This window comes from Cuculus canorus, chromosome 27, assembly GCF_017976375.1.
Source record: "Cuculus canorus isolate bCucCan1 chromosome 27, bCucCan1.pri, whole genome shotgun sequence".
NCBI lineage: Eukaryota > Metazoa > Chordata > Aves > Cuculiformes > Cuculidae > Cuculus > Cuculus canorus.
In genome coordinates, this window is record NC_071427.1 from 5,838,453 (window position 1) to 5,865,702 (window position 27,250).

General features: G+C 46.7%; 1 protein-coding gene across 2 annotated transcripts in view; it reads right to left on the bottom strand.

Moving 5' to 3' along the window:
* Positions 1-278: 278 nt before the first annotated feature.
* Positions 279-27,250, bottom strand: part of COMP (cartilage oligomeric matrix protein) — a 31,316-nt gene continuing 4,344 nt past the window's right edge. The window contains exons 2-22 of one of the 2 annotated variants that reach the window (XM_054050388.1): positions 17,962-18,028; positions 17,681-17,814; positions 15,955-16,206; positions 13,876-13,961; positions 11,591-11,642; positions 9,529-9,701; positions 8,153-8,290; positions 7,274-7,351; positions 6,972-7,130; positions 6,296-6,400; positions 6,010-6,117; positions 5,409-5,568; positions 3,578-3,696; positions 3,085-3,137; positions 2,682-2,875; positions 2,267-2,445; positions 2,030-2,078; positions 1,585-1,781; positions 1,267-1,439; positions 1,029-1,168; positions 279-856 (exon numbers count right to left, since the gene is read on the bottom strand). In XM_054050388.1, coding sequence (XP_053906363.1) covers positions 810-856; positions 1,029-1,168; positions 1,267-1,439; positions 1,585-1,781; positions 2,030-2,078; positions 2,267-2,445; positions 2,682-2,875; positions 3,085-3,137; positions 3,578-3,696; positions 5,409-5,568; positions 6,010-6,117; positions 6,296-6,400; positions 6,972-7,130; positions 7,274-7,351; positions 8,153-8,290; positions 9,529-9,701; positions 11,591-11,642; positions 13,876-13,961; positions 15,955-16,030 — 2,286 coding nt within the window. In that variant the 5' untranslated portion in view covers positions 16,031-16,206; positions 17,681-17,814; positions 17,962-18,028 and the 3' untranslated portion in view covers positions 279-809. Of the gene's footprint in view, positions 857-1,028; positions 1,169-1,266; positions 1,440-1,584; positions 1,782-2,029; positions 2,079-2,266; positions 2,446-2,681; positions 2,876-3,084; positions 3,138-3,577; positions 3,697-5,408; positions 5,569-6,009; positions 6,118-6,295; positions 6,401-6,971; positions 7,131-7,273; positions 7,352-8,152; positions 8,291-9,528; positions 9,702-11,590; positions 11,643-13,875; positions 13,962-15,954; positions 16,207-17,680; positions 18,029-27,250 lie in introns of both variants that reach the window. The other variant, XM_054050389.1, reaches the window with a different exon arrangement.

Below are 27,250 nucleotides of genomic sequence, written 5' to 3' on the forward strand. Positions count from 1 at the left end.
TAAGGGCTTCGGTGCCTCGGCTGCCCGTCTGCGGGAGCCCAGGCCGGGCATCAGAAGACGGAGCATAAAGCTTTCCTTTATCGTTCTAAACCAAACTGCCACTCGCAGGAACCGGGTGGGAGAGGGGCACCAGAGTGGGGCTCGAGGGGAACGGCAGCCGTGGGCGTTTACTCTGCTCTCGGCTCCCGGGCAGAACCACTGCGGGCACCGCCTGAGGGCTCCGCAGAACACACTCCTATCGGAATAATTTCAGAAGAGGACAAAGCAACATGCACGTGACCAAGGAGAAATCTAGTATTTATTATCCAACATTCCAGAACAAAGATACTCTCCTTAAAGTGCTTTAAGTAATGTTCCGTGAGCAACTTGTACATAGGCTGCTCTCTGTGTCCTTTTCGGCCTCATGCTGAGTTTGCTTTGCAGCAGGTCTTGAAAAGGAGAACAACATTCACACTTCAGAGCCTTTGAGGAGGGAAATGTTCCTGGGAATCATCCATGCTAAACTTACTCAGGCAATTCCAGCTACTGCAGTTGGCTTCTCGGCACATCTCTTCCCATGCAGCGTCGAGGACGGTGTTCGCAGCACAGGTTTCTCTTCACACCTCACCCATCCCAAGATGGGATTTCAGAGCGTTTAAAGAAAGTTGCTGTTGTAGAAAAGGTGCGAGGGAAGGCGCTGCCGCTTGGCGCTGTGCAGAGTGCAGTGGGACGTTACGTACAGGTCTTTATTCCGTATACCAGAGCGATAGTGGGGCAGCTGAGCTCGGCTTTTAAAGCGGGTTTGGCTGGACAGACGTTGAAGCCAGAGGTTAGTCTTGCTGAACTCTAAACGTTTCATAGTCTTCCGGAATGGTGTCTGAGGAGGACGAGATGAAAGCAAATACAAGTCAGAAGCAGAACTAGAAATGAAAACTAGAACAGGCTACTGCGTGACGTCCCGTTGCTGTTGTATGTGTGCCAAGGACAAACCGACATCCTGAAAGCCAAAGGGCAAAGATTTCTGTATTTGACTTTCAAAACTAACTCACCGTTGCAGCGGTAACGCAGGTTTGACCAAATGATGTTCTCCTGGGAGAAGCAGAAGACGCCAAGGCGTCCTCCTCGCATGGTTGTGTCAAGGACAACTCCAGTGTCTGCTACCACTTCAGGGCCTTCGTAGAAGCGAGCTCTGAAAGAGAACAGGCACGTGCAGCACACACTGATTCAGAAACTGTTCCTCAAACAGATACTCTCCCTCCTCCCTACAAAGGAAACTAAACCGCTTACCTGATGTATCCAACTTGAGGCCGGTGCTGCAGGAACCAGCGGTAAGATGTCTTGTCCTTCCAGCCAGAATTGCGCGGGTCTTTCCACAGCAATTTGACCTGATCCGTGGTGTCTCCCGTGTGCCAGAGGGAATTGCGGAGGTACTCGCCTGGGCCTGTTTTAGACTTCACTGCCTAACACAAAGGAGAGACTGGTAAGGTGTGTGGATAAAGGCCCGACCGACCGCAGCTGCTTCCCTGCTGTGGGTGTCCAAGCAGCATCGCCGAGAAAAAAAAGGCAGAAATCCACCACCGAATTCTTTCTCAAAGGCGTTTTTACCTTCAGTTGGATTCCAGGTTCTGCTACTGCTCGGAAGGGGTTTGCCTGCCAGTACGTCTGTTCCATCTGCTTCCACATGACCACATAAAAGCTGGAGCTGTCCTGGTAGCCAAATATGAAGCCAGCATAGTCATCATCCGTGGCAGTGTTGACGTGGAATGTGCCCTCAAAGTCCACTCCGTTGAACGCCGTGTAACCTGGAATTGGTAGGAAAAAACGTGCTCTGTATTCTACAATAAAACACAGATCCATTTGTTCCCAGATTCAGATGAGGGAGGTGGATTTTGCTAAGCCAAGTATGAAGACTCTGCCTACTACAAGGAATATTTCCTTGGGAGCTGGATAGAATCATTAAGTAGTGGATGAGATACTTGTAAGGGCTGTGCTGACAAGTTCACAGTTAATGAGCAATCATTTTCCAATAGGACAAAAATCAGTGCCTCACCTACAGCCAGGCCAGGATCGCTGTTCATGGTCTGGACAATCTCCATGCCCTGAGAAACATGAATATTGGCTCATTAGTACAGCTCCAAACGTGCTAATGACACTGCAGCAGTGTGATCAGGGAAGGGGGATGCCCCAGGATTAGGACATTGTTGAACAGCACCATTCAAACTGAGTCCAGTTTGGTACCGGTGTGCTCCCGCTGGACTCACCAGCCTGTGCTGGAGCACGCACCTACCTGGTTGAGGACAATCCAGTTGGGGTCGATCTGTGCATCGCCCTCCGGGTCCAGTACAACCGTCTGGAAAGCCCTGAAGTCTGTCAGCGTCACCTCTGCGTTCTCTGGGCACACGTCGATTCTGTCAATCACCATGTCTCTGTCAAAGTCATCTTCGCAAAGGTTCCCCACACCATCACCTGAGAGCACGACAGAAGAAAAGGAGTGACAAGCGTTCATTAATTTCCCTTATCCCTCACGCCTGGGTTTTACTCAGACAGCACAACTAAAGGCAGCCGTGTCTGTGCAAGGTTAAGAGGTGGTCTGAGCTTAGATCTTGTTGCCCGTCTCTCTCTAGCCATCACACCGATATGCATTGCCCGTCAGGAACAGGAGACCCCCCCAAGCACAGCTAACATGCATCCGTTTTCCCTACCGTCCGCGTCTTCTTGGCCAGGGTTAGGGACAAGCCGACAGTTGTCAGGGCCTGGAGGTTTCTCATCTGGAATCCCATCGTTGTCATCATCATCATCACATTCATCTCCCAGCCCATCGTTGTCTGTATCCACCTGGGAGCTGTTGGGCACTGACGGGCAGTTATCCCGTGAATCTTGGTGTCCATCCCCATCGCTGGTGAAGAAAATCACAGATCAAGATTATCCACTGACAAGTGCTTTGAAAAGAAGCATGTGACGCATTTCTAGGAGCTGGGATCCTCAACAAGAACAGCAGAAAATTCTACCGCCCTTAACCTCGGTCTTTTTATCAGCCAGGTTGTCACGGAGCTGCCAACGCATGCTGTTGACCTCTCCATCCCCAGGATTTTATCCAACCCTCACCTGTCCTGGTTGGTGTCACAGACGTCTCCCACGAGGTCATGGTCAGTGTCTTTCTAGTAAAATACAGCAATAATCATTTAGACTTTGCATAGACAACAGGAGGATTAGGCAAGCAAGAGAACGACGAGTTTGTTATCTTCAGTGCTGTGGTCACTCTGATTGAAAACAGTGCTGACAACAGTGGGAGAGTTCCTCCTGCAGTATTTACACACTGCCCCGCTGCGTTCAAGCAGCATTATTTCTAAACACAGATGAGCAAGGTAGGAAGAGAGAAGTCCAGAGCGCAACACTTCCTCTCCGACTTACTTTTCTGTGCCCCAGGATATTTGACCTTGAGGGGCTGTACTTCGGTACTGCAGGATGGCAGCTAGAACGTGAAAGTGGTGCTTTTGATGAGTTATCAGGTCCGCCCACCGCAGACAGATAACGTAAGCACTGTCATGAGTGAGAGAAACAAAACCCTAAGACTGCAAAGTTGGGACTGCTTGCTTACCTGGTCTGGGTTGCTGACTGTCGGGCAGCTGTCACACACATCTCCTACCCCATCGCCATCGGCATCTTTCTGATCACGGTTAGGAACTCTTTGACAGTTGTCCATCGGGTTTTTGATCCCTGTAAAACATGTAAAGTAGATTCATAAGGCAATAGGGCTCTTAAGGTCCATGCAGCAAGATATCTTTTGGGATGTTCTGGAATCCTCAACATAAGAAGGAGATGGAGCTGTGGGAACGGGTCCAGAGGAGGCTACAAAGATGATCGGAGGATGCCAGGCTGAGAGAGTTGGGGTTGTTCAGCCTGAAGAAGAGAAGGCTCAGAGGAAATCTTAGAGCAGCTTCCAGTGCCTGAAGGGGCTCCAGGAAAGCTGAGGAGGGGCTGTTCCCAAAGGCTTGTGGGGACAGGATGAGGGGCAATGGGGGTAAACTGGAGAGGGGCAGAGTTAGACTGGACATAAGGAGGAATTTCTTCACCGTGGGAGTAGTGAGGCCCTGGCCCAGGTTGCCCAGGGAAGCTGTGGCTGCCCCATCCCTGGAGGGGTTCCAGGCCAGGTTGGATGGGCCTTGGGCAGCCTGAGCCAGTGGGAGGTGTCCCTGCCCATGACAGGGTTGGAACTGGATGATCTTTAAGGTCCCTTCCAACCCAAACTATTCTATGATTCTATGTAAGAGATGGCAAAAATCCAGGACAGCTGAATTAATGCAAGAAAGCAACAGTTTCCATTTTTGTGTGTCTCTTGCACACTTAGAAGTTACAGCCTAGCAGCTATGGAAGAGATCGTCAGCAACTGATCTTAAAACGCACTCCAGACTGCATCACGATGGATGTCTGAGTGTGCTCTTGTCCCTGAACCTAAGGAGAAATGTCCTTAACGGCATTGCTTAAAGCTAAAGAACTAAAGGATGTGGCTCCAAACTGCCATAATATCTGTGCAGGACAGTAGCCAAAAGGATGAAGATGAAACTGTCTGTAGTTCCCTGAACCGTGACAGAGTCTTTTTGCTCTACAGTAGATGTCTATGTAATTATAAAACAAGTCCAGGTTAATCTTTGCTCTTTGACATGGAAGATGTAGACAGTGCCTTTGCTCAGCCTGAGACAGGACAGGAACAATCTGATTGGTGACCTGTGTGACTTCATTTCCCACTTCCCTGCATTTACCTACTACATCAGCAACTCATGCCAGCAGGGAGCTACTTGGCAGGATGCAGCCAGACCCAAACAGCACTAGATGCCCTGGAAATACTCTGTAAATAAACATGCGTGTCTCAGGCCAGCAGCAGTTGTGAATTCTGGCTTTTGAAAGCAGGCTTTGTGCAAACACAGCATCATTAGCGCATAGACTGTTTCTAACACCAGCCAGGTTTTCTTTCACCCCAGAAGACAGCCCTGGTACATTCTGCCTCGAGCCAGTAACTGCTAACGAGTTGGGTATTCCTTTACTTCTTCCTAAGTTTAAATTGCAGCACACCGCAGTCTCCTTGCCTGGACTGAGATCAGTTTGCATGGTACATCTTTCTTTCTTAAGTCTGACACAGGTTTGACGTGATTGTGCACAATAAGTGTGCTAATAAAAATCATCTGTACCATCCTGAAGATTTTTAAACCCTGCAAGAGCTGAACTGTGAAGGATGCTGGCTTGACCGCTCATCTGGCACCTTAAGAACTGAGCTGTGCTTCATCTCACAGAAATAAGTTCTGCTCCTGTAAAGCTAAAGCTTCTAAAGGCTGAATCCGGCCATGAGGATCTCTAGCTGTGTGCTGAAGCGTTTTCTGATTCTTAGCTCAGTGAATACGCACATCTCGGGGATGCTCTCCGGCTGCTCTTACCATCTCCATCCATGTCATCGTCACACTCGTCTCCCTTCCCATCACCATCGATGTCTCGTTGGTCATTGTTCTTCACTTGGCGACAGTTGTCACAGGCATCGCCGAAGTTATCCTTGTCTATGTTGCGCTGGTCTGCGTTGCGTGTGTACACGCAGTTGTCCTGTGGGAAAGAGGGCCTGGTTAAGGGGAATGTTTGGCACCGAGCATGCTGCTGAGGGGTCAGCAAGACAGAAGCTGCGAAATGCGTGACCAGCTGCTCTGAGAGCCCAGCAGCCATTCAGCAGTCATTCATGGTTTCCTCTATTCAGCCTCGTCGCTGCCTGTGCAGGGAAACCAGGAGCACCTGAAAATATCCCCGACCAGTGCTTGTCTAAGTGAGAGAGAGCTTCCCCAAGTCTCAGAGGATCATGACTTGTAAAGTCCCTTCCGTGCCACAATGTTTTCTCCTCTCTATTTGTTTTTAGAGCCTTCAGAGCACCCAGACTGAAGGGACACATCGCATGCTCTGACCTCTATATTCCCATTAAAGGTATAGGCAGTTGCCTACCCAGAGCTCTGGGGACATTTAAGTATGTCAGGGCTTAAGCATTAGAATTCAAACCTCAGCATTTAATATTCCATCTCCATCAGCATCATCATCACAAGCATCGCCAATTCCATCTCTGTCTGCATCCTCCTGGCCAGAGTTGGGAACAGTCAGGCAGTTATCCTGAAAGGAGAGCAACAAAGAGTCTGTTAGCACGCTGTGCGTGTCAGCCTGGGTTCCGAAGCTTGGGTAGGGTCTCACCAGCAGCCAAGGCCTGCCCTCAAGGCAGAATTGCCCACTTCTGGTTCGGCATCCTTCCGATACTCTGTTCCCAGTGAAAAATGAGACAACTGCATTTTACCTTGCGGCATTTTTTGTCCGAGCAGCGTTGCTTCTCATCAGGGACTCCATCAATGTCCGTATCCTTCCCACAGACGTAGCCATTCCCTGCCCATCCCACAAGACACTGGAAGACAGCAGATAAACAAAACGAGGCTGCCGGTGAGTCCCCTGATGGTCATATGTCTCCAAAATTGAAGGCTTTACATGAGAACTGGCACAGAACATTGTAAATCCAGGTACACAATGCTCCACAGGAAAAAATCTTGCCTGGATGAAGTAGTGATGCTGTAAATAGCATTTTAAATAGTTCAGATACAAGCTCTCAGCTTGCTCCTTAGACTGTAAAAACAGATGCAGCAGCAAAAGTTCTTGGCTCCCGCAGTTTGCGGAACGGTGCTTCTCCCTGCTCAGCTGCGTGTGATGCTCCAGGCATAAAACCCCCAAACAACAGCGGATTTTTGCTGCCAGGAGCAATCTACTTCTCCAGAGAGCACTGAAAGAGCTATTGCCGTGGCTCAGGTGTCAGTGGGAAGCAGGGCTGTGTCGGGAAGGCGTGCTCTCCAGGAGAGGGCAGTGGCAGACCCCGGAGAGCACGCACAGTGCGAGGGATACCAGAGCGAACAGACCCCAGTCGCAGGGAGGTTTGGACAAACCAGAGCAAGCAGACCCCAAAGGCAGGGAGGTTTGGACCTTACCACACAGGAGATGGACCCGTCACGCTCCACGATGCACTGTGCTTTCTCGTGGCAGGGACTAATTTCACCGTTAGGACAGCGTCTCACCGATTGACTCTTGCAGCCATTGACTTGATCCCCAACAAAGCCAGGTTTACAAGCCCCGCACTTGTAGGATCCCTGCAAGAAAAAGCAATAGGGAATTAACTATAACATGAGTCCTGGCAAACCTTTGCTGTGACCTCCCTCAGCAGCTGATTGCTAGCAGAGACCCCAGAGCCTGGAGAAGAGAGATCCACAGCAGGCTTTCTGGTAATATTTACCCGTGTATTGATGCAGATGGAGTTTGGGACACAACTTCTGGCAGCGCCTGTCTCACATTCATTGATGTCAGTGCAAACCTGCCCAGGAAGAACAATAGACATTAACTTCATTCCTAAGCAGACAGCACATCCAACATCCAACTGCAGAACTGGGCCACTGCCAGGTACAGAAGGAAAGCCCCTAGCACACCCTACTAGGACCCACGGCTCAAAGTTTTCCTTCAGACAAGCTTGAGTCACATTCCAGTGACACTCCTGACCCCAGGCAAGCTGTTCACCCTCTGCAGAGCCACCAGAGACTTTAGCCTGGCAAAACAGCTTAGCTCGGAGCTGAGCTGTCAGAGTATCTCCTTACTGTACAAGGATAGAAGAGAGTCAATGGAGCAAGAAGGTCAAAGACTGCGTCCTGTGACCAGCTAGCAGCTCTCTAAATAACACAACCCACGTGCCGTGCCTGCTTTTGGCAATACATTCTTGTAAAGCATACTAAGACTAGGTGGGTTGCTTGTTTTTTTTCACTTTATCTTTCTATAGCCGTCAAGGAAGCTGGAGGGGAGAGCAGTGGCATCAACTCTTGTATGTCCTATTATGAAGGATTCCCCAGGTTGGCTTCACAGCCACAAAGGTGTCAGAGACAGGCCAGTCTGTCCAGCGTCAATTCAGGAAGGTAAGGCCTTGGAGCAGAGGTTGCTTTGCTGCTGCGCTGGGACATCCTTGATAAGTCCCTCCTCTCAGCACATCAGCCTTCCCACCAATATAACACGGTCATCTTGTATTTCCCACTCATTTCTTTGAAGGTTCTAAAACCTCTGAATAACAATTACAGAAGGGAAAGAGTTAATGGCTTCTGAAGGAGACAGAAAAGTTCCTGGGCCTTACCTGTTTGTTGGCTCTGGCATAAGCTAGCCCAACGCCTTCGACCATTTGCCCAGTGAAGCCGGGAGGGCAGGGATCACAGCGGAAGCCAGGGGAGGTGTTAATGCACTGGACCTTCGGGAAGCAGGGGTTTGCGTTGCACTGTAAACAAGACAGATGTTGTGCGGAACCGTGAGGCGGACTCGCTCAAGGCCAGCTGTGAAGGCAGCTCTCAAAGCAGCCCTCGCTGGGTGAGATCCAGCTATTGTGCTTACTTGAAAAGAATAAAACAAAACCACATAGAAGTTGCTGGCTTTCCTTGCAAGTGGAAAACACAGCTTCCCCATCTCAGTTTTTCTCCCAAGTTCCAATATGTGCAGACAAGTAAAACAAATCAACTTTCAGGACTAATTCTTCTTGGCTGACATTAATTGCCCAGGCAAAGAGCTGGCTTCCACTTCACACTTCCTGGCAGACTCTGAATCCAGAGAACTGGATAATTTCTTACACTGGTTTTGAGAGACAAGAGCAGTTGTTTGTTTACTGCTCTGGGAAGCAACTCTCTCTCCAAAGGTGCTCTTAATGCTTGCTCTATTCTCTCCAACACTGTTCTTATCACTGAATTCTTATGCTCTGTCCTGGCAGATGCAATGCATTAATAGTGGATCCCATATTTTGGTGACTAATGGGTTATCATCAGTCTCAAATCTCTCATCAACTCTTGTACCTTCAGCAGGTTTTAAACTGAAATGCTAGAGAGGTCATGTGTTTTTTCAAGACACTTAGAGGTGCTCGGTGGACTTACAGCAAGCACGGGGCTACGGTCTGACGACCACAGAACTAAAGAGTCTTATGGACGTGCACAATTAACGGTTGAGTAAAGCTTTGAAGACACAGAGAGTAAATTTGATGGAACACCACACTTTATAAAAATATGTAAACAGTATCTGCCTGGCAAGGTCTGACTTAAGGCAGAAGCAAAGCAATGTGAGTGGTGTGGTCAGATTTATTGTAGAAAGGACTATTCCAGTAGCGTTTGATTCTGTTCCACACATAATAAATCTTATCTCTAACAACTCGTCAGCCATTAGCTTGAAAGACTGCGAGGGCAAAAGGGACTGTTTTGGTCTTCCAGACTCACCTTCCTGTGTGGTACAAACCAAAAGGTTTATTTTGTTTGAGCCTGTATGTCTTTTAGAGAGAAATGCCTGGCTAGACTGGATATAATCCCAACATGGAGCAGAGTTAGGGGAGGGTGAGATATAGACTTCCTTCCAGTGAAATGAGGTTTATGTTGAAATTCAGCTCCTAGGGGAACTGGAGGACTTTTCTGTACAGCAACAAGCCCACAACGCTCCAAGAAAAGCAAACCAGTTCAGCTTGTCCTACTTGTCTTTTACCTCATTGATATCTGTGCAGTGGGACCCATTGCCTGAATAACCTGGGGGACAAGGTCCGCAGCGGAAGCCAGTGCCGGTCTCGGTGCAGTCCACTCCAGGGAAGCAGGAGTTGGGGAGGCATCTGTTAAACTGGGTCACGGTGATAACTGGGCCTGTCACCTCGTGGCGCATGCCTGGAGGACAAGAGAAACAGTAAGAACGGAACTGTGGCTGCCAGAGGGTATCATCGAGTGATCCCATCACCTCAGAAGATACCAGTGTGCTTCACACACAGGATCTGTGCATCCTTTCTGAGGGCTGAGCAGCTGTCGCTCTGTTTTGCAAATGGAGAAAAACAAAGACAGCTTTTTGAGTCAGAGCAGAAAAAAGTAAATAAACCCCCCTAGAAGTGTTAGCCCCCAGTCCAAAACTCCTGTCATGCTGCCTTCCTTGCTGGTGTAATGCCCTGGCTTCTGGAGTTCCACAGAGATCAGCTCTCTCCCTGGTTCCTCTGCGGGTACACCCCACTGATGGTATGGACTCCAACACCTCACTTGGCTAAAGCAGAGCCCACACAACACAGTCTTAAATCTGGGAAGCATTGTAGAGGGCTGTCAGCAAAGACCCCTGCTCTAGGAGGCAGGCACGTTAAACGGGTTGGCTTGGTTTGTGGCAGGAACACGCTCAGACCAGGCCCCCTAAGGCTCTCGTGCCCTAATGTTAAGCATTACATGCTACCTGTTATCTCCACGGGGCAAGGAGACCTCACTCAATCTGTATGGGATGCAGAACTTCACTGAAGGCCAATCTAAGACTGGAATAAACTTTCTCAGAATCTAGAACTGTCACAAGTCTCCCACACCCACCACTCTACATGGCAAGGGCACTTTGTGCTCCTGCTTTCTCCAGCTTAAAAGCCCAACATAAAGAACCCGAAACAAAAAAAAACGAAACAAAACCCAACACTGCCACTATGAGCTGCAAATTCTTCACTAAAAACAAGGCCTCCTCTCTTCATTCTTCTTTTTCTGAGAAATAATGAGAAGCACACGACTGCTGTGAGTCACGTTGTTCAACGCATGACTAAAAGATGCTCAAATCCTACAGTAAGCAGTACAGGAGAAGAACAGTATAAAGTGGAATAGTAAGTGGGGAAGGCAGAAATCAAGTATCAAAAAAGAAACTTCAGGACAGTTTTACGAGCAAATTATTAAAGCAATTGCTGTGGATGAATGCATTTCTGTCCTGCAGGTCCCAAAAGCTTTGGCTAATCTCTTTTCCAGAACAATCTCTCCAAATGCAGAGATGGTTGTTGCTCCACCCTTTGAGTATACTGGCAAATAGCAGAGCACCTCCAAGAACAACGCTTTCCGAAAGCCAAATAGACTGGAAGCAAGTTCCAGCCTAGAAAAAAAACATTTACTGGGGAGCAGAGGTCAAGGTTTATATGGGAAAATTTATGGCCCTGTTTCCTGAATCCTCTGTAAAAACCTCTTTGCTTGAATGGTGGCAGCACTAGGATGGAAGGAATAGCAGAGTGATGCCTCTTGGGGGTGATGTTCTCTTCCACTTGCAGCGCAGGAGTAGCCAGCTATATCCCAGAGGATACCCAGTGTGCATTCCCAGGCAATTCCAACACCAGCCGTGGGCTGGGTTACGAGAAGACGTGGTTGGGCAGCTTTCCGCAGCAGAACGCAACTACACTGAGAAGTACAGCGTGGTGTGTCACAAACCCACTAAATCTTACTGCAGGAAGAGTGGAAGTGAGTGAGTGCTGGAGGGTTTCCGGAAGGAAAAATGAGCCTTTGAAGGCTACTTCTGCACCCCATACTCAGGGAAGGGGCTTCAGCTGCCACTGAACCATGACAACAGCGTGGAACACTTGTTTATGGGTGCACAATGTGGGGGGAAAGAAAAGCATCATTAACATTGAGTATTACCCTGTGACACTTGAGATAACTGTGAAACAAGCTGTTTCCTTTGGGGAGATGGTGACAGGTGGCATTTTACTACTCGTTTGGACACAAAGGTATGAAGGACTTGGAGGAGGCAGCTGAACATAGGACTCAGCTCAGTAACTCACCACAGGCATCACACTCCATGACTGTATTCTTCAGGAATGTTATCTCCTTAATCTAGAAGAAAACGAGAACCATCACTTAGCCAAAGGCTGAGCTTTGCTCCCACGCAAACTAATGGCCCCAACTGCCAAAAAAACGGGTGTCTGAGACTGCACAGCTACTCACTAACACATTAACTCTTAACCCAAAGTCTGCGTTGCAGACTTTCTGGAAGCTGAGGTGGCCTTGTGTTCCCTGCTTTATGTCCCTTCCTGCTGTCATGTTTCCGCAGGATAACTTGATAATACTATTCCATCACAGATGCAGGAAATACTTGACTTGAATACACAGAAACGAGTGTCATAAAGGAAGAGGAATCTACTTTATTTGGGTCTTCTACTCTAGAGATGCTCAAAGAGCAGCCCTAGAGGGCTCTGCTTTATCTGCAGACCAAGTACTGCACAGGAAAGTCAAGAGAAGGGTCCCCGTGAGCCATTTTTGCAGACATGAGAATAAGCTCTGACATCACCCATGCCAGTCTTTGGCCCTAATGTCCTTGCCATAAGGATATTTAGAATCTGTTCATGAAAGCTCCGCCCTCTAGAGTCCGACTGTTCTCCTCTAATCTCCTATTCCTTGGAGTCTGCTTCAGAGAACAGATCATCTGTAGCATCAGCAGTGCAAAGATGCTGTTCCTTTGGTGAAGAAAGGAATATGGCACAGACAGCAGTGAGCGTGTCAGTCTCAAGCTAACGTTTATATGACGCTCTAGCATCTTAGACAGCAATCCTAGCAAACTTCTTTCCTGCAAAAGCCTTACTGGCTAAATACAACCAACACCAGGACCATCCTTCTGCACCCTGCGGGCTTCATGCCTCCATTACTGCCTCACTTTGTACTTTGGTGGAAGCCTCTACTCATGTCTCTCTGCCAGCTCCCCGGTCTAAGAGCAAGCTTTCGGTCAATGTTAGATTCTCTCTTCCCTCCAACGTGGCCCGGCGTCACATATTTGGAATAGTTAATGCAGAGACAGATCTAACCCAATCCCCAGAACCTCTCCCATTAGAAGTGGGTGACGGAGAGCAGAGAGGAGAACGTGGAGCACTGCTAACGAGTATCAGTGGCTCCTTTGTGCCAAGAACCCTCCAGCCACTGGCTGAGGAGAGTGGATCTGGCCTTTTATTGTTAGGACCTTTGCTATCCGTATTGTCAGCATCCAAAGACGCTGAATCAAGGAAAAGTGAGGTTTAGAAACTCTTTGCACAGATTAAGAAATTATGAGCTGCCACCTTGGCTCTCCGGCAGTGTTTGCAAACTTGTCTCCTGAGGAGGAGTTTTCTTGAAAGCGCTTTTGAGAAAATGCTACGGATAAAGAAAAAAAAAAACTATAGGTGTCGAGAGCAAGAGAAAGAGCAAGTAGAAAACCTGTATGGAGAAGCAGCACTAAACTGGAAGCAAACACTGGAAATGATTGCTTGAGCCTGCCAGGAACCATGTCTGACCTGATTCCTAGTAAACACTGGGTATTTATGCAGCAGCCTGAAATGTGAGAGTAACTCAATGCAGCAGATGTTTTTGCTGATTAGAGGCCGCCCAGTTTGCCCTGGCACAGAGACCCGTCTGCCATTCCAATTATCTGGCAGGCAGGGGCTGCTGCCCTCAGCTCCTGGGGTAGAGAAAGAGAATGGAACCTTTTTCTATACTTAAAGAGAGAGTTGACCAGACAAACCACCATCTCCTCGTTAAAATGGGAAAAGATTTAAGCACCCAAAATGTTCCAAGTTCCCTAAGAAACTCCAAGTGCCAGAAATGTTTAGGATTAAAACAACAAGAGGAAAGAGTGAATGCAGAGCTTGTTTAGCCTCCATATGACTTCCCTTTCCAGGACCCTAAGAGATGTCTGAAAGGTCTCTTCCATCTTCCAAGTCTAGTCCAGTCTAGTCCATGAAATCTCTACTGATTTGATGAGCCTACAAAACCAAGGAAAAAGCGACTTGTTTTTCCAGTTAATATACACCAACTGTGTGTGCGTGTCTTTTCTTAAGTGCTCAGTCTCCCTGTACGCTGTTTTTCAGCAGACGCAGTTCTAGGCAGCAGAATCTGGAATTCAACTCATTTTATCTCAGAATTACCGATCTGATTGTGAGGCCACCTTTTGATCCTCGTTTCCAGAGCAATAATTCTATCTCTCATTTCACCTAATGCCAAAGAAGGCTCCCCTCATTCCAGAACTCAGTACACAAGGCAGAGAGGATCCAGAGATCTCTCCTGCGCAGCATAAAATGAATCGAGTCCCTTTCTCACTTACCTGCTGTTTCAACAAGTCTCGAACTTCCATTAACACACGGTTGGTTTCTCTCATCTCTTCCAGCATTTCTGGCCCGACTTCACCTCCTAAAAAAACCAAAGTTGTTGGGAAAAAACCACAGGAGAACCATTAGCAGTACAAACCAACTGATATTATTAACTTCAGCTTAACATTAAAAATACAGGCTCTCCCACACCAGTGTCAGCCAGTTCCTAACTAGGAGCTTGCTGGGATTAACAAAGCCTGGCACAGAGGGTAAGTTTTGCTCTGGGCAGGGCACAGTGATAATCAGCCATGCCTGGCGGGGAGGTAACAGCTACCCCTCAGCAAACACATCGTCCTGGCAGGCTGGCGGCTGCGGTAGCTGTTAATCTGGCCCGGTCTCTGCAGTTCACACATAGGAAGGCTTTGCTGCCAAAAGAAGCAAATTAAGAATTCAGCGCTGTGGAAGCTGCTATGAAGGGCACCACTAAAGCAAGGCTCTTTGCCGAGTCTATCCCAAACGTGCTGCCAAGCGCTGAACGTGGAAACACAGCACATCGGCAGTTGCCTCGCCTGTCCTCAAAGTACAGATTCTTTCTTCTCGGAGATGGGTTCTTTTTGGGCAGCAGCAATTTCAAATTGTGGCACAGTGGCTCTGGGACACGAAGGATGCAGCTGCTCATCCGTGCAACATGGCAAAATCCTGTTTAAGCTATGCTGAACAGGGGATATAAATCATCTTACAAGGTCCTCTAGGGCAGATTAATATAAGGTTTCCCTCCCATCTGCTAGGCTCTAGACTTGCCCAGGCCTTTGAGACATGCTACAAATCTTTACCCTCACAGGAAAACATTTCTGCCTAAGATCTCATCTCAATCTCCCTTCTCTCAGCTGAAAATCCTTCCCCCTCATCCTCTGTCCCTGCACCCCCTGATCCAGAGCCCCTCCCCAGCTTTCCTGGAGCCCCTTCCCGCACTGGAAGCTGCTCTAAGGTCTCCCCGCAGCCTTCTCTTCTCCAGGCTGAACAACCCCAACTCTCAGCCTGGCCTCATACGGGAGGTGCTCCAGCCCTCGGATCATCTCCGGGGCCTCCTCTGAACTCGCTCCAACAGATCCATGTCCTTCCTGTGACAAATGAGCCTGGAAGCCGCATGGATCTTCCCTACACAAAACCAAGAGGTTTGTAATCTCTCCAATACATTTTGGTTTGAGAACTAAATTGTAAGTACCCCAAATGTGTCACAGAAAGACTGAATTAAGCAACATTCCTTATTTTATTGGAAACAAGGAACTTGCAAATAATTTCTGACTTCAAAGAGAGATTTTGAATAAGCTCGGCATGAAGGCTTCAGGCAGTGTCTGTTATTCTGGTAAGAATCTTCCATCCTGAGTAGCAAGATGTAATTTAAAATAAAAGTTTTGGGTTTTTTTTAATATCCAATTCACAATAACGACTCAACCACGCAGGAGCCATTTCCAAAGGAAATCTATGCACTCACAGACATTTCCATTAGTGTGTTTCCTTCTCTGTGGACTCATTCTGTCTCCACGAGCACACCACTGAAGCTCTGGTACCCACTTAGAATCTGTCAGATCTCACCAATCCTCTTGGGAGTTGAGCATTCCCCTCATGGGCTGTTCGGAGAAGGGGAACTTTTCTAAGGAACTCAGCATGGCTATGTCCCTAGAAGCCAAAGCTTCCCTGAGCTCTGTGTGCACAAGCAGAGAGAATATCCAAGGATCCTGCTATAGGATGTTCAGTATGATCTGTTTTTATAACTTAAATCACATGCAAAATGCAGACGAATGTAAAGTCTCTCATTACAAACTACAACACAATTTCCAGTTGCCCAAAATAAATGTTTCTCTTAAAAACCTTTCACTGCTCAGGGAGGAAACTGGGGAAAAATCCAAGAGTGAACATTTACACAGTTAAGCTGGAAGTTTCACATGAAACTACCAAATCCCTCTGAACATTGTTTCGAGGCTTCAGTAGATGCAGGTGAAAAGTTAAGAGTGAAATCTTCCTCACTCCCTCCTGCAAAACAGAATTTCCATAGGAGTCTAGAAAATATAGGCAGAATTCAAATTACTTACCTATTCTTCTCTGCTGGCATGATGAAAAAGGACAAGAGAGGCAGAGGAGGAAAACAAACGCTAGAGCTGAAGTCATCTCGGAATCTTCCGGCAGTGTGGATGCACAGGCTTCTCTTGCGACCAATTTTTAACCTGCAGGTTCGCCTCTGCTCCCCATTAGTGCCTGCGGTTTGCTATTTATGAAGTTGCATTCCTTCCTCTGAAGTTCTTATTCTCTGATGCTGGACGAGGGGTGGACGTCATTTCTGGCTGCTACTCCACAGAGAACGTTACAAAAGTAAACAATATGAGAAACTCATCAGGAGAGAAGTTAATTTTTTTTTTTTTAGCCCGGCTTGCACCAAAATAGGTCAGAAAATTCCAGAATTAAATGGATTCTTTTTGGATTGGGGTTTTTATTTCTTCTTCATGGACAAAGGATAGACAGATGATTCATAGCCCTGTCCCTCACAGATTTTTCCTTCTAAAACTGTTCACAAGATCACAAAAGCTATGAGACATCTGGACTTCACTACAGTTTCAAAAAGGCTTTTAAACTTCCAGAAGAACAATTCTACCACTCACACTTGCGCTAGAGTTAACGAATCATCTCCCAGCTCCAAAGAGGAGCTATCGCATCTTATTTCAGAAAGGGACTGGGCAAACACACTTGCCCTTGGAAGCTGATGTTCTTATTCCCCCAACCCAGGCTTCTCTAAAGGAAGGATGCAGTTCTAAAGCAATGGCATGAAAGGAAGGTGGATTTTGCTGTTTCGTGACTGTGAAAGAATGAGTCTCAACCCAACATTTTCCATAAGTCAGCCTCAATCCAGCACTTTCCATCAGTAGACACAGAGCAGATTGAGAAATCCATCTAGCACAGCCAACGAAAATCTGCCCAAAGAAAACCTTAAAGCCGCTACATGAAGGAAATTGCGAGTTAAATCGCGACCTGTAAAGAAGGTTAGTCTGGAGACCAGAGAAATTCCTGATCACACATTCTCACTGTATGACTGTGAAACCTGTCAGTTTGTTGATCATACAACACCCCTAGGGACACAGGCAGGAAAGCCCCAGGAAAACAGTAGCTTAGTTTTTAAAGTGGTGTAGCAGCACGATCCTGGGGTATTTACATAAAGTTTTTTTTTCTCATTTTGACCTCAGACCTCCCGTGTTCAGGAAAAAGCTTCCCACCCCTGTGGCTGTGCACGATTCCTGAAGGTACCTGGGTGCAGTCTCACAGGCGCTGGAGACCGTGCACGTTCACTGAAGCAAGCAAATAAATACTGTGAGGTTTATCTTACGGGAATGCTGCAGCAGACAGATTTTATATTTGATATTTTATTGCACCAAGAAGATTTATATGGAAAATGAAGTTAATTTGCATGTGTCCTTAGCTGGGATTTGTATGATCCTGCTTGTCTGGCACATGTGTCATCTCACGTTACACACAGAAAGTGAGTTTTTGCTCTCAACCCACAGTAAATCAGCTGTGAGGGTTTGATACTTGTGATAAGCAAAGGTGGTTCAGCTGGAACTCAGAATAACCGAGTTTCCCAGGTTTTAGCATTTCTGGGTCCTTCTGGACAAATCAAACCCACGGCAACTGATTATTACAGATAAAATATACTGGTTTTTTCCAACGATGTTGTAGGAAACTTTATTTACAGTCTTTATTTTATAACAGAAAATGGGGAGCGAGTGAAGAACACCCTCTCAGCCACCCCACCAAGACCAAGTCTTTCACCTGAAGCAGTGACAATTGATGTCCGTTCAGCCGACGTTTGAAGGTGCTGTTGTCACAAAGTGGATAGGCCTTCGGTCTTTGCAGACTGCTCAGTCCAAGAAGCCCATTAGTTCTTGTTGTGGTAGTGGAGTGTTCTAAGGGAAAAGCACATTACTTCCACAGAAGCCTGGTAGGTCATTAGGAAAGGAAGGTTCTTGCCAACTATTCAGAAAAAATGTTTTGTTTTTTTTTTCAAGTGGGGAGAAGTCATGAAACTCCAGAAAGAAAGAGATGTAACTCACATGGAATGAAGAATGGACAAGGGTCACCTGGGAGGTCATCTCGGAAACAACTGACATCAGATTTGCTCTGTATGGAGAAATACATGTCCATATAGAATGATGAGACAATCACAATCCTAGTGCTACAGATAAGATATTAAAAGAAAAAAAGCAATTATTCAATATAAGGCAAATAAAATATCTATGAGCAGTAAGTATATTTTCTGCTAAGTACTGATGATACCAGAACAGAAAAACAAACAAACCCACATTTAAAAAATCTCTTGAAGTCAGACACCTAATAAAAAAGTTGCCTGAAAGTCCAGTACTCAGCTAACCAGATATTTCCAAGTTTCTGTGCTTTCATACACCAAAAAACCCAGAGTTTTTTTAGAAGAGAGAGTAGACTGACTATAAACAACCATTTCTGAGGCCATGTGAAATTGGCCTGTAGAGCAATGTGACCCCCAGCCAGCACAGGAGCAGGGTTTGCACCCAGGAAGAGCTGTCAGGGACTGTCAAGAAGAGTCCTGCTTCCTCTGTATTTTTCTTCATTCTTTGAGCTGCCCAGAACCCCACACCCTTTTGCAATGGTATGAACTGGTGACCACATCATAGGTAAAATCCACTAAATTTTCTAACACACCTATTATTAACAGCGAAATTAACTCACTGAAACTATATTGCAGAGAAGGTAGATAGTCTTCTTTGATTTTACTACGGACTGAAGAAACTCAAATAACAGACATTAAAAAGACAAGATCTCCCAAGCTACTGGGGTCACTGCAAAAGACAAAAGGAAAGGAGTGAAGCCCTCTCTTCTGAAGAAGACCTCATACGGATGAGCTGCAAGTCAGTAAAGCATTTAAAACATTCAGGGCTCCCAGCAGTGCACTCAGATGTCTTCAGGACAAGAGGAAATGGCCTCAAGTTGTACCACGTTAAGTTTAGGTTGGATATTAGGAATAATTTCTTTACCAAAGGAGTGGTGAAGCACTGGACGATGCTGCCCAGGGCAGTGGTGGAGTCTCCATCCCTGGAGGGGTTCGAAGAACACATGTCCATGACATTGTTTAGTAGGCACGGTGGGGCTGGGCCGACGGTTGGATTGGATGAGCTTAGAGGTCTTTTCCAACCTTAATGATTCCATGATTCTTCACAGGGAAGAGAAAAAGAGGACTTTGATAATGTGAACAATCTGCAAGTACCTCCCGATCTCTGCTCTCCTCTGCAGCAGTCACTGATAGCACAATTCTCGGCGGCTGGAGCGCGCTCTGCACTGGCACCCACGGAGCACAGTTCTACCCACCTCTGCTGTTTGCGGGCGCGGTACAGCACGAGGGGAGACCTGTGAGCACGTACTCAGAAAATCTCAAAGTCAGTGAAGTCAGGAATGCTCACTGGTGAGAAATCGCATTCATTTCTCTCAACAACAATCAGTGCAGGACAGCGTGGTCACAGAGCAGTGCCCATTATCCTGCGCTTATTCTAAAGGAAATTAATCAAAGCATAAATCTGCATTACACCCATGTGCAATATTTGAACAAGTAAGCCTTCTGCAGATGAAGGCAGTGATCAAGATGCCTTTACATTCTTCTAGAAGCCCAAAACCACTTCTCTTAAATGGGCAACAGTTTGGGCATCGTTTCTTGTCATTTATGGAAGTAAAATAACCGTACAAATTAAAATGTAGCTGGTTTATACAGAGAGTTCTTGAGCTGAGCAAGACATGGTGTCTCCACAGGGTGAGGTCATTCCTACCTTTATTTTCCTTGGACTTATTTCATACCTTTCCACATTCAGATCTGAGGAATAGAAATCCCTGCAAATCACTGCTCTAACACAGTTTAAGCATACAGCAGCGGATCAGAAAGGGTTTGGACACAGCTCAGTTATTTCTGTGTCTGTTTAAAAAGGGCAAATTCACAAGTAGCAGATGTATCTGAGCTTGTTACTATTCGACGGGGAAACTTGTCCAGATTTGTGAATATCATTTTGGAAGCGTTTCGGATTTAAAAAGGAGTGAGCTCTAGATTCTGTTTATTTGAGCTTCACTGTCAAAGTGGTTTCGCACGTGGTGCGGTGCCAGGTTAGTTCTACCTTTGCCCCCCCTGACTGGAGCTGAGATCACAAATGAAACCAGCTCACAAACAAACAACAAAAAGAAAAGCTCGTACCAGTTTAAATATTTTCCATCTCTGTGTTTTTAACCAATCTCTGCCAAGCGAAGGACAAAAGTCAGAAGGAAAAAGTTGTTTTTCAGTCTCGTAAGGTCAAGTCCTAAAAATAAGTGAAAAACACCTACACTCTCTGAAATGGTATGCTGAGTGTTTCGCAATGTTTCTTATATATTTACCACCATAAGATGGATTTCAAAATCCATCTCATCCGTTCCCTCCCAATGGAGGATCAATAGTACCGATGGCATCTGCATAAAGACTTCTCTACCCTGCTCTGAAAGGCTTCCAGCAACAAAGACTCCACAACCACCTCCACAGCCTCCCAGTGCTTTACATTCCAGCTGTTAGAAAATGCTTCTGAGGAAGGCTAAGCCCATTGCTTGTGTTCTTATTCACCGTGGGCCCGGAAGCACACTAACCTCTTCCCTCAAGAAGCCCCATATATTTGAAAACTTGCATTTCAGTTCTATACTTCCATAAAAGTGTCTGGCAATGTGTGCAGCTCCTAGGTTTGATACCAGTACAGAAAGGTGGAGATGAAAAACCACAGAATCACAGAATCATGGAATGGTTTGGGTCAGAAGGGAACTCAAAGCCCATCCAGTTCCACCCCCTGCCATGGGCAGGGACACCTCCCACTGGATCAGGGGCTCCAAGCCCCATCCAACCTGGCCTGGAACCCCTCCAGGGATGGGGCAGCTCTTGGCAACCTGTTCCAGGGCCTCCCCACCCTCACAGCAAAACATTTCTGCCTAAGATCTCATCTCAATCTCCCTTTCTTAAAAGCTTAAAAAAAAAAAGATCACAGTCATTGCCGACTGTCAACAGTTGGTTCTAAGAGAAATAAAAGTCTTGAAGTCTCAACTAACTCAGCCATGATTTTTGTTAACGATATATAAGCTCTCTGTGACTCAGAAGATACCTTACTTGTGTGGTGAACTGCTCGATTGCAGCTGATGTTGCACCAACCTGACACGCTTATGCAATGCTCACTTCTGTTTCACTCCTGAGGAGATCAGAAGAAGCCTAAGGCACCGGAATTCCACAGCAGGGTTTTTTTCAGCTTATTTTGAATGTTATTATCCAACATTTGCAAATTCCAAAGATACACGCTGTGGGAAGGACTGGAAGCTGATGGCTGAGGAAGAACCTGCAGCCCCATCCTACCTTGTGTGCTTCCCGACGAAACAAAAACCGGCTCTCAAAAGTCTGCAGAACATGATTTTACAGCTTGATTATGTACAAATACTTATTTAATCCGTTGCTAAAGCACAAACTGAACAAACAGGATTCCTACATGAGCTGTACTTAGAGCTATTTGCAGTCCCGAGGCAACAGTACTCACTGAATAATGTAAAGAGCAAGGATTTTGTTTCTCGATCTCTCTAATGAGACTCCCCACAAGATAACCCATTTGCAGCACCCACAAGACAACTAAATAGCCCGACTTGTTACTGCCACATCACTCTGCTGCAGAAGAACGAATCCTGCTCTATGGACATGGAACGGAATCATTCAGAAGCTGAGCAGCTTGCACTATGTCACACCATGTGGGTAAACTGAACCTGGAAGCCCAAAGCTCCTGCCAGCACTGTAACAACTAAACCGTCTTTCTTCTCTGAAGAGGGGAATCTTCATTTGCAAACACTGGCAGGGAACGATACTAAAACAAAACGCTCACATACATTCAGCTGAAGTAAGCGACACCACACATCCCCTGGGCAGCCCGACCACCACCGTATGCGGCTGATCTTCCTGGCAGGGACATATTCTGCCCACACTGGCTGAAAGAACAACATATGATGATGCAGGAGCTCTGAGGAGCACCCATAAGAAAACCTGTGCTTTTGCAAGAGGAGAAAATATCAAACGATAGCCCTGCAACCAATAAAGTGTCTTTCAGTGTACAGTAAGAGCACTGCAGCTCAGTTTCATCACAGATGTGATACTGAACTTCACTACTCAGAGAGCAGCAGGAAGCATGAACGAGGCTAACCTACATCGGTCAGGTAGTCTACGTTACTCGATTACTCAGTTACTAGTAGCTCCACACAGGGATTCTACTCGGGAACAGCAGGAGATGAGGCCAGTGACAGGAGTGATGACAAAGCCACAACAGAGGTCCAAGTCTACCCAGAGAGAGGTCTACGAGATCACCCTGAACACCATCCTTCATTTAAAATATGGTCCAGAACCTCCCAGCAACTGTGTTTTGATCATCTGATTTGTTGCCTCCAGAAAGGTCGCAGCACTGACAGAAGTTCTACACTGCTGGGTCCCACACTGATAACCCTACCCTTTCTAAAATGCCCGAGACATGGTGTCACCATCAGCCTGTCTGAAGAGAATCAAAACACCTGGAACTAAACCACTGTTTGCAAAACTCAGGGCAGGAGGCCAAACAGCCCACAATTTTTGTACTGGCCCTCAGTCCGTTTTGCTTTACCTCTCATTTACACCTGCCAAAGACAAACGGTGACAAATCAGAAGCCCAAGGGGCTGAAAAGCAGTGGCACGTGCAGATCACGAAGCGCTGTCTCCCACCCTTCCCTCCCTCTCAGCAGCTCGCTGTAACAAGACTTACAGACGAGGGTGAAAGCACTTCCAGAGCTCCTTCTCCACACCACCACCCTGCTCAGAACCATTCCCCAGCCTATGGCGCAACTGTACACCCAGGAGAGTTGTTAAAACCTTACAGGAAACCTCACACATTTTTTCCTTTACTACTCATGCCATTTTCTATCAGGGACAACAAAAGACTTCGAAGACTGGATTAAGCTCATTTGCAACAATGAGCTACTACTGCTCCAGGAGCCAGCAGGAGCTCAGACTCATTGAGGGAACTGGGAATTATTAACTGAATTGCACTGGAAAAAAAGGAGAAGACTGAAGGCTGTTTTGACCAAGTGAGATGCAAATTGATGCAATGGTTAAGCCATCACATCTTGCTGGGAATTATTGTTGGGAGGATCATTTGTGCTTGGAGTATGCAGTTTTTTCAGTAGCAGTGCTTTGGCTGTGGTCTCCCTTTTTGGATTTTGCTACTAAAAGCCACCTCCCAGAGTCGTAATGACAATAACACAGCTCTACTGATCGCTTTTACTCGTTGCTCGGCATGCACCAAGTCACTTCCCCAAACTCTTACAGATGGCAGACCTTAAAAACATAAGCTTTTCTAAGCAGATTGGTTTTCCTTTTCCCCTAAATGATGTATATAATTCATCACTGTGGTCAAATCTTCGTATTGTGTAATCCAGGGGTCTTCAGCAAGAGTGTAAACAGGAATTGTCTCATTACAGAAGGGACTGGAAGTGCTCAGCGCTCTGAGATCACGCGTGTAGGTGGGCAGACAGCATGTACACTTCTTAATAGCTTGGGGACCTCTCCTGGGGAGCACTGGTTTGGGTTCGATCATGCACCAAGACTATGGAATTCAAAAGAAACATCTGGCATTGACTCCTTCATAGGCAGAACACTGAAGCGGAGGGGCCCTGGAAATCTACTTGGATCCGATGCCGGAGCTGTCTGCACGTGATTAGTTCAGTAGTCATACATAAATGCACACACTGTGAATGAACACTACTGTTTCTGTACCTATATACAAGTATCACACAGACGAGTATTTGCTGTCCTCAAATCACTGCCTCCTCGCCACAACCCAGCACATGCCGTTAGCCGCCTGCCATGCAGCTTCAAAAAAGGATCCAAGTTTCCATCATGCCTTTCAGCAAGGAAGATCCCAAGGAACTTGACAACCTATTCATACCTAATACCACCCGAACACAGACACCTTTGGGACAGAGAGCGCTGCCAAACACAGAACAGAATACACAACGGCAAGAAAAAAAGGGAAACATTTGGCTTGGGGCTCCAGAGAAAACCTCACTTTTTATAGAGAGAGCCAAGGAACGGTCAGCATCCATTTAGGGGAGACAGAACCCTGCTTTCTGCGGTCGCATCCCAAAGACCCACAGAGAGAATCTGACCTTCTCAGTTTATTCTGCCTCAGAAGTGGGAAGACACTTTACCACCAAGCTGGACCAGTAGCTCCAACACCCATGTTCAGACAGACCACAAAGCTGCCCTTTCTGTGGGCATCCCAAGGGAACTGCAAGAAATTTTCCACGCCAGGAGTTATATTAAGCAAACTTGTTCAGCTCTGCTGGATACACGCAGCAAAAAGCCGTAGCTTTTAAACAAGTGTTGATTCAGGATTAATGATTGCTTTCTTGACGTTTCCTCTCTTACTGACTACAACAGGAGCCATTTTTTTCCTTCCCATTTGCTCTTTCTCACGTAACTTCTCCATCACAATTAATCCTACTGCTTACATTGAAAATAGCCCCACCATGCCAAAAACCAGAAGGAAGATATCGAGTGTGATTTCACAGCTGGAAAGAAGCAAACCCAGCACCGAGCAATTGGGTCTTCTCAGGACATTGGTGATCAACAGGCCCCTGTCGAGGTGCTCTGTAGAAATGCAATGTGCGGTCAGCTGTTTGCAGGAAACGTAAACCTTTTCACTGCTGAAAATTAGAGTTAACTTGTACGAAGAGGAGGAAAGGACAGATCACTGTTGATCCCCCCTCTGGCTAGGGTGATGCTGACAGCATTGCGTCAGCAGTCTGAGCAGTGCTCTCTCCAAACTCAACTTTTCCAAGTGCTGGATAGGACAGAGAAAAGGGGGAAAAGAAGTAATGCAATACCCCTTGTCTCGTCCCAGGAAGAGCCTACGCTCAGTTTTAATATGAGTAGTTTAACACTTGCATGCAGAAATATGACGACTTCTTACACAAGGGTAATGGAGAAAAAAGCCTCCCTGAATTATAATTCAAGTGTATAATTCCTCAATTATAATTCAATTCAATTGTAGGTGCTTTCTTCAACTGCCACAGAGTCAGGATGACTCAGAGATTCATGGAGGGCACAAAGGATAGAGGGATATAGGAAGCACCAGTAGATGACAATGTCAAGGCTGTTCTCTAAAGTGGTCTCATAATCCATACGTAAAATCAGAATCTTGAATACGAAAAAAGAAAATTGGTTGATTATTATAGCAGGGCCTTGGCATTCCACAAAACTCAATTCTTTCTCTTACGGTGGTGGGAGAGCACAGGACTGCCTCAATCTTTTTTGCTTCTACCCCACTTCAAATGATTAACTACTTTTGTTAGATTTTGAGCAAACAAGAATGAATCTTTTTCCTGGAAACTGTCTTTCATACCTTGCTAATTGCTCCCAAAGTCTTGACCACAAAGGGATGCCAGCTCCTCAAGGCTGAGCAGAGAATGACAAACCTGGTATCTTCAAGACAAGACCCCGTTACATCACAAGGCAGCGTTTTCTCTGTGCTGCTGTCCCCCTCCCAGTGTTTGGCTGTGGTGCAGCGTTCCATAGGCTTCCTGTCACAGATAATTACAGCTGTCACGGGGATGAATAGACAACGATATTCACAGGGCCCACGCACTGGGGGTGGAGAAGGACAGGTATCGTCCTCAGCAGCGAGAGCATTTTGTCTCTCTGAAAAGAGAGATCTCACACAATACGAAAATGAATTTTCAAACAAAAAGAATAGCGCAGAGCCAGGCAGCTGAGCCCTCATTCACGTTGGGTTAGGTAACAGCATTCCCTACACAGCTACTCGCATGCAGAAGGGTCTCCCCGCTCAAACCTGAAAGTGCACAGGTACGACACAGGAATGTTATCCAAGCTGCAGCACTTGCAAAGCAGAAGGGAATATCTGTGCTACACGGTCCAGACTGCTGCAAAGTTTATAACAGGTATAGAATCACAGAATGGTTTAGGTTGGAAGGGACCTTAAAGCCCACCCAGCCCCACCCCCTGCCATGGGCAGGGACACCTCCCACTGGATCAGGGGCTCCAAGCCCCATCCAACCTGGCCTGGAACCCCTCCAGGATGGGCCAGGGCCTCCCCAGCCTCACAGCAAAACATTTCTCCCTAAGATCTCATCTCAATCTCCCCTCTTTCAGCTGAAAACTGTTCCCCTCATCCTCTGTCCCTGCACTCCCTAATCCAGAGCCCCTCCCCAGCTTCCCTGGAGCCCCTTTCAGCACTGGATGCAGCTCCGAGGTCTCCCAGAGCCTTCTCTTCTCCAGGCTGAACAATCCCAACTCTCTCAGCCTGTCCTCATATGGGAGGCGCTCCCGCCCTTGGACCATCTCCGTGGCCTCCTCTGGACTCCTGTACGTCCTGTCCTTCCCGTGCTGAAGGTACAAGTTGAAAGAATCAATCCAGAAGACCCATTTCCCCAAAACTGCTTGTTTCGTCAACATCAGGAATCGTGCAACCAAAAAGCCACTGGCTACCAAATGCTGCTTTGTGCACACTGTCCGCTTCTCTTATCATCCATCCATTTTTACATGCACAGTTTATTTTCATAAGCTTTGAGACATTACAATTACTGCCTTTATCCAAAAATTGTGCTTCTTTGTACATCATTTATAAAGTCAGAGGAAAATTCAACATCATCCGGACTATGGGTTGTTACTTTTTTCAGCCCCAGAGAAATGGAAAAATGGCATGGACACAGGCTCGCAAGTGGTGGGAAGCTCTCCAGAAAGATGGAGTCTGGAGACTAATCCAAATCTCCCAAGTTTTCAAGAAAATATCACACTAGAAATCTCACAGGAACGAACTGGCTCTGGAGATTCCTGGCAATTCCTTCTCCTGACCCCACCCAAAGCTGCAAAGCAGCCACAAAAGCAAACCCAGTATTTGTCACAATATTTTTCTGTATCACGGCCTGTGTAAAGACTCGGAGTGAGTCTTGGCCTCATCTAAACTGCTCTTCCCTTCCAAAGGCTGCAAGGACACACATTTAACCCAACTGTGATGGTCACAGAATTACTCTAATTTTAATTCCACATGGAAAAAAGATGTTTGACCCTCAGTACTTTTGCAATGCTTCCTTCAATAAAGGCCAATTGCTTTTGGCCAGCACGGCAGTCGGTTTCTTCCATTAACCTTTAGAGAAGCCAAAACACTATGGGTGTAAGCGACATTGAGTTCCTGAGACACTGACAGTCAGAGAAATACCTATCATGAGAGTGGAATCCAAGAGCTCTCCTGAAACTCCAGCTGCCTTGTCTCCCCTTGACATCTTTTCAGT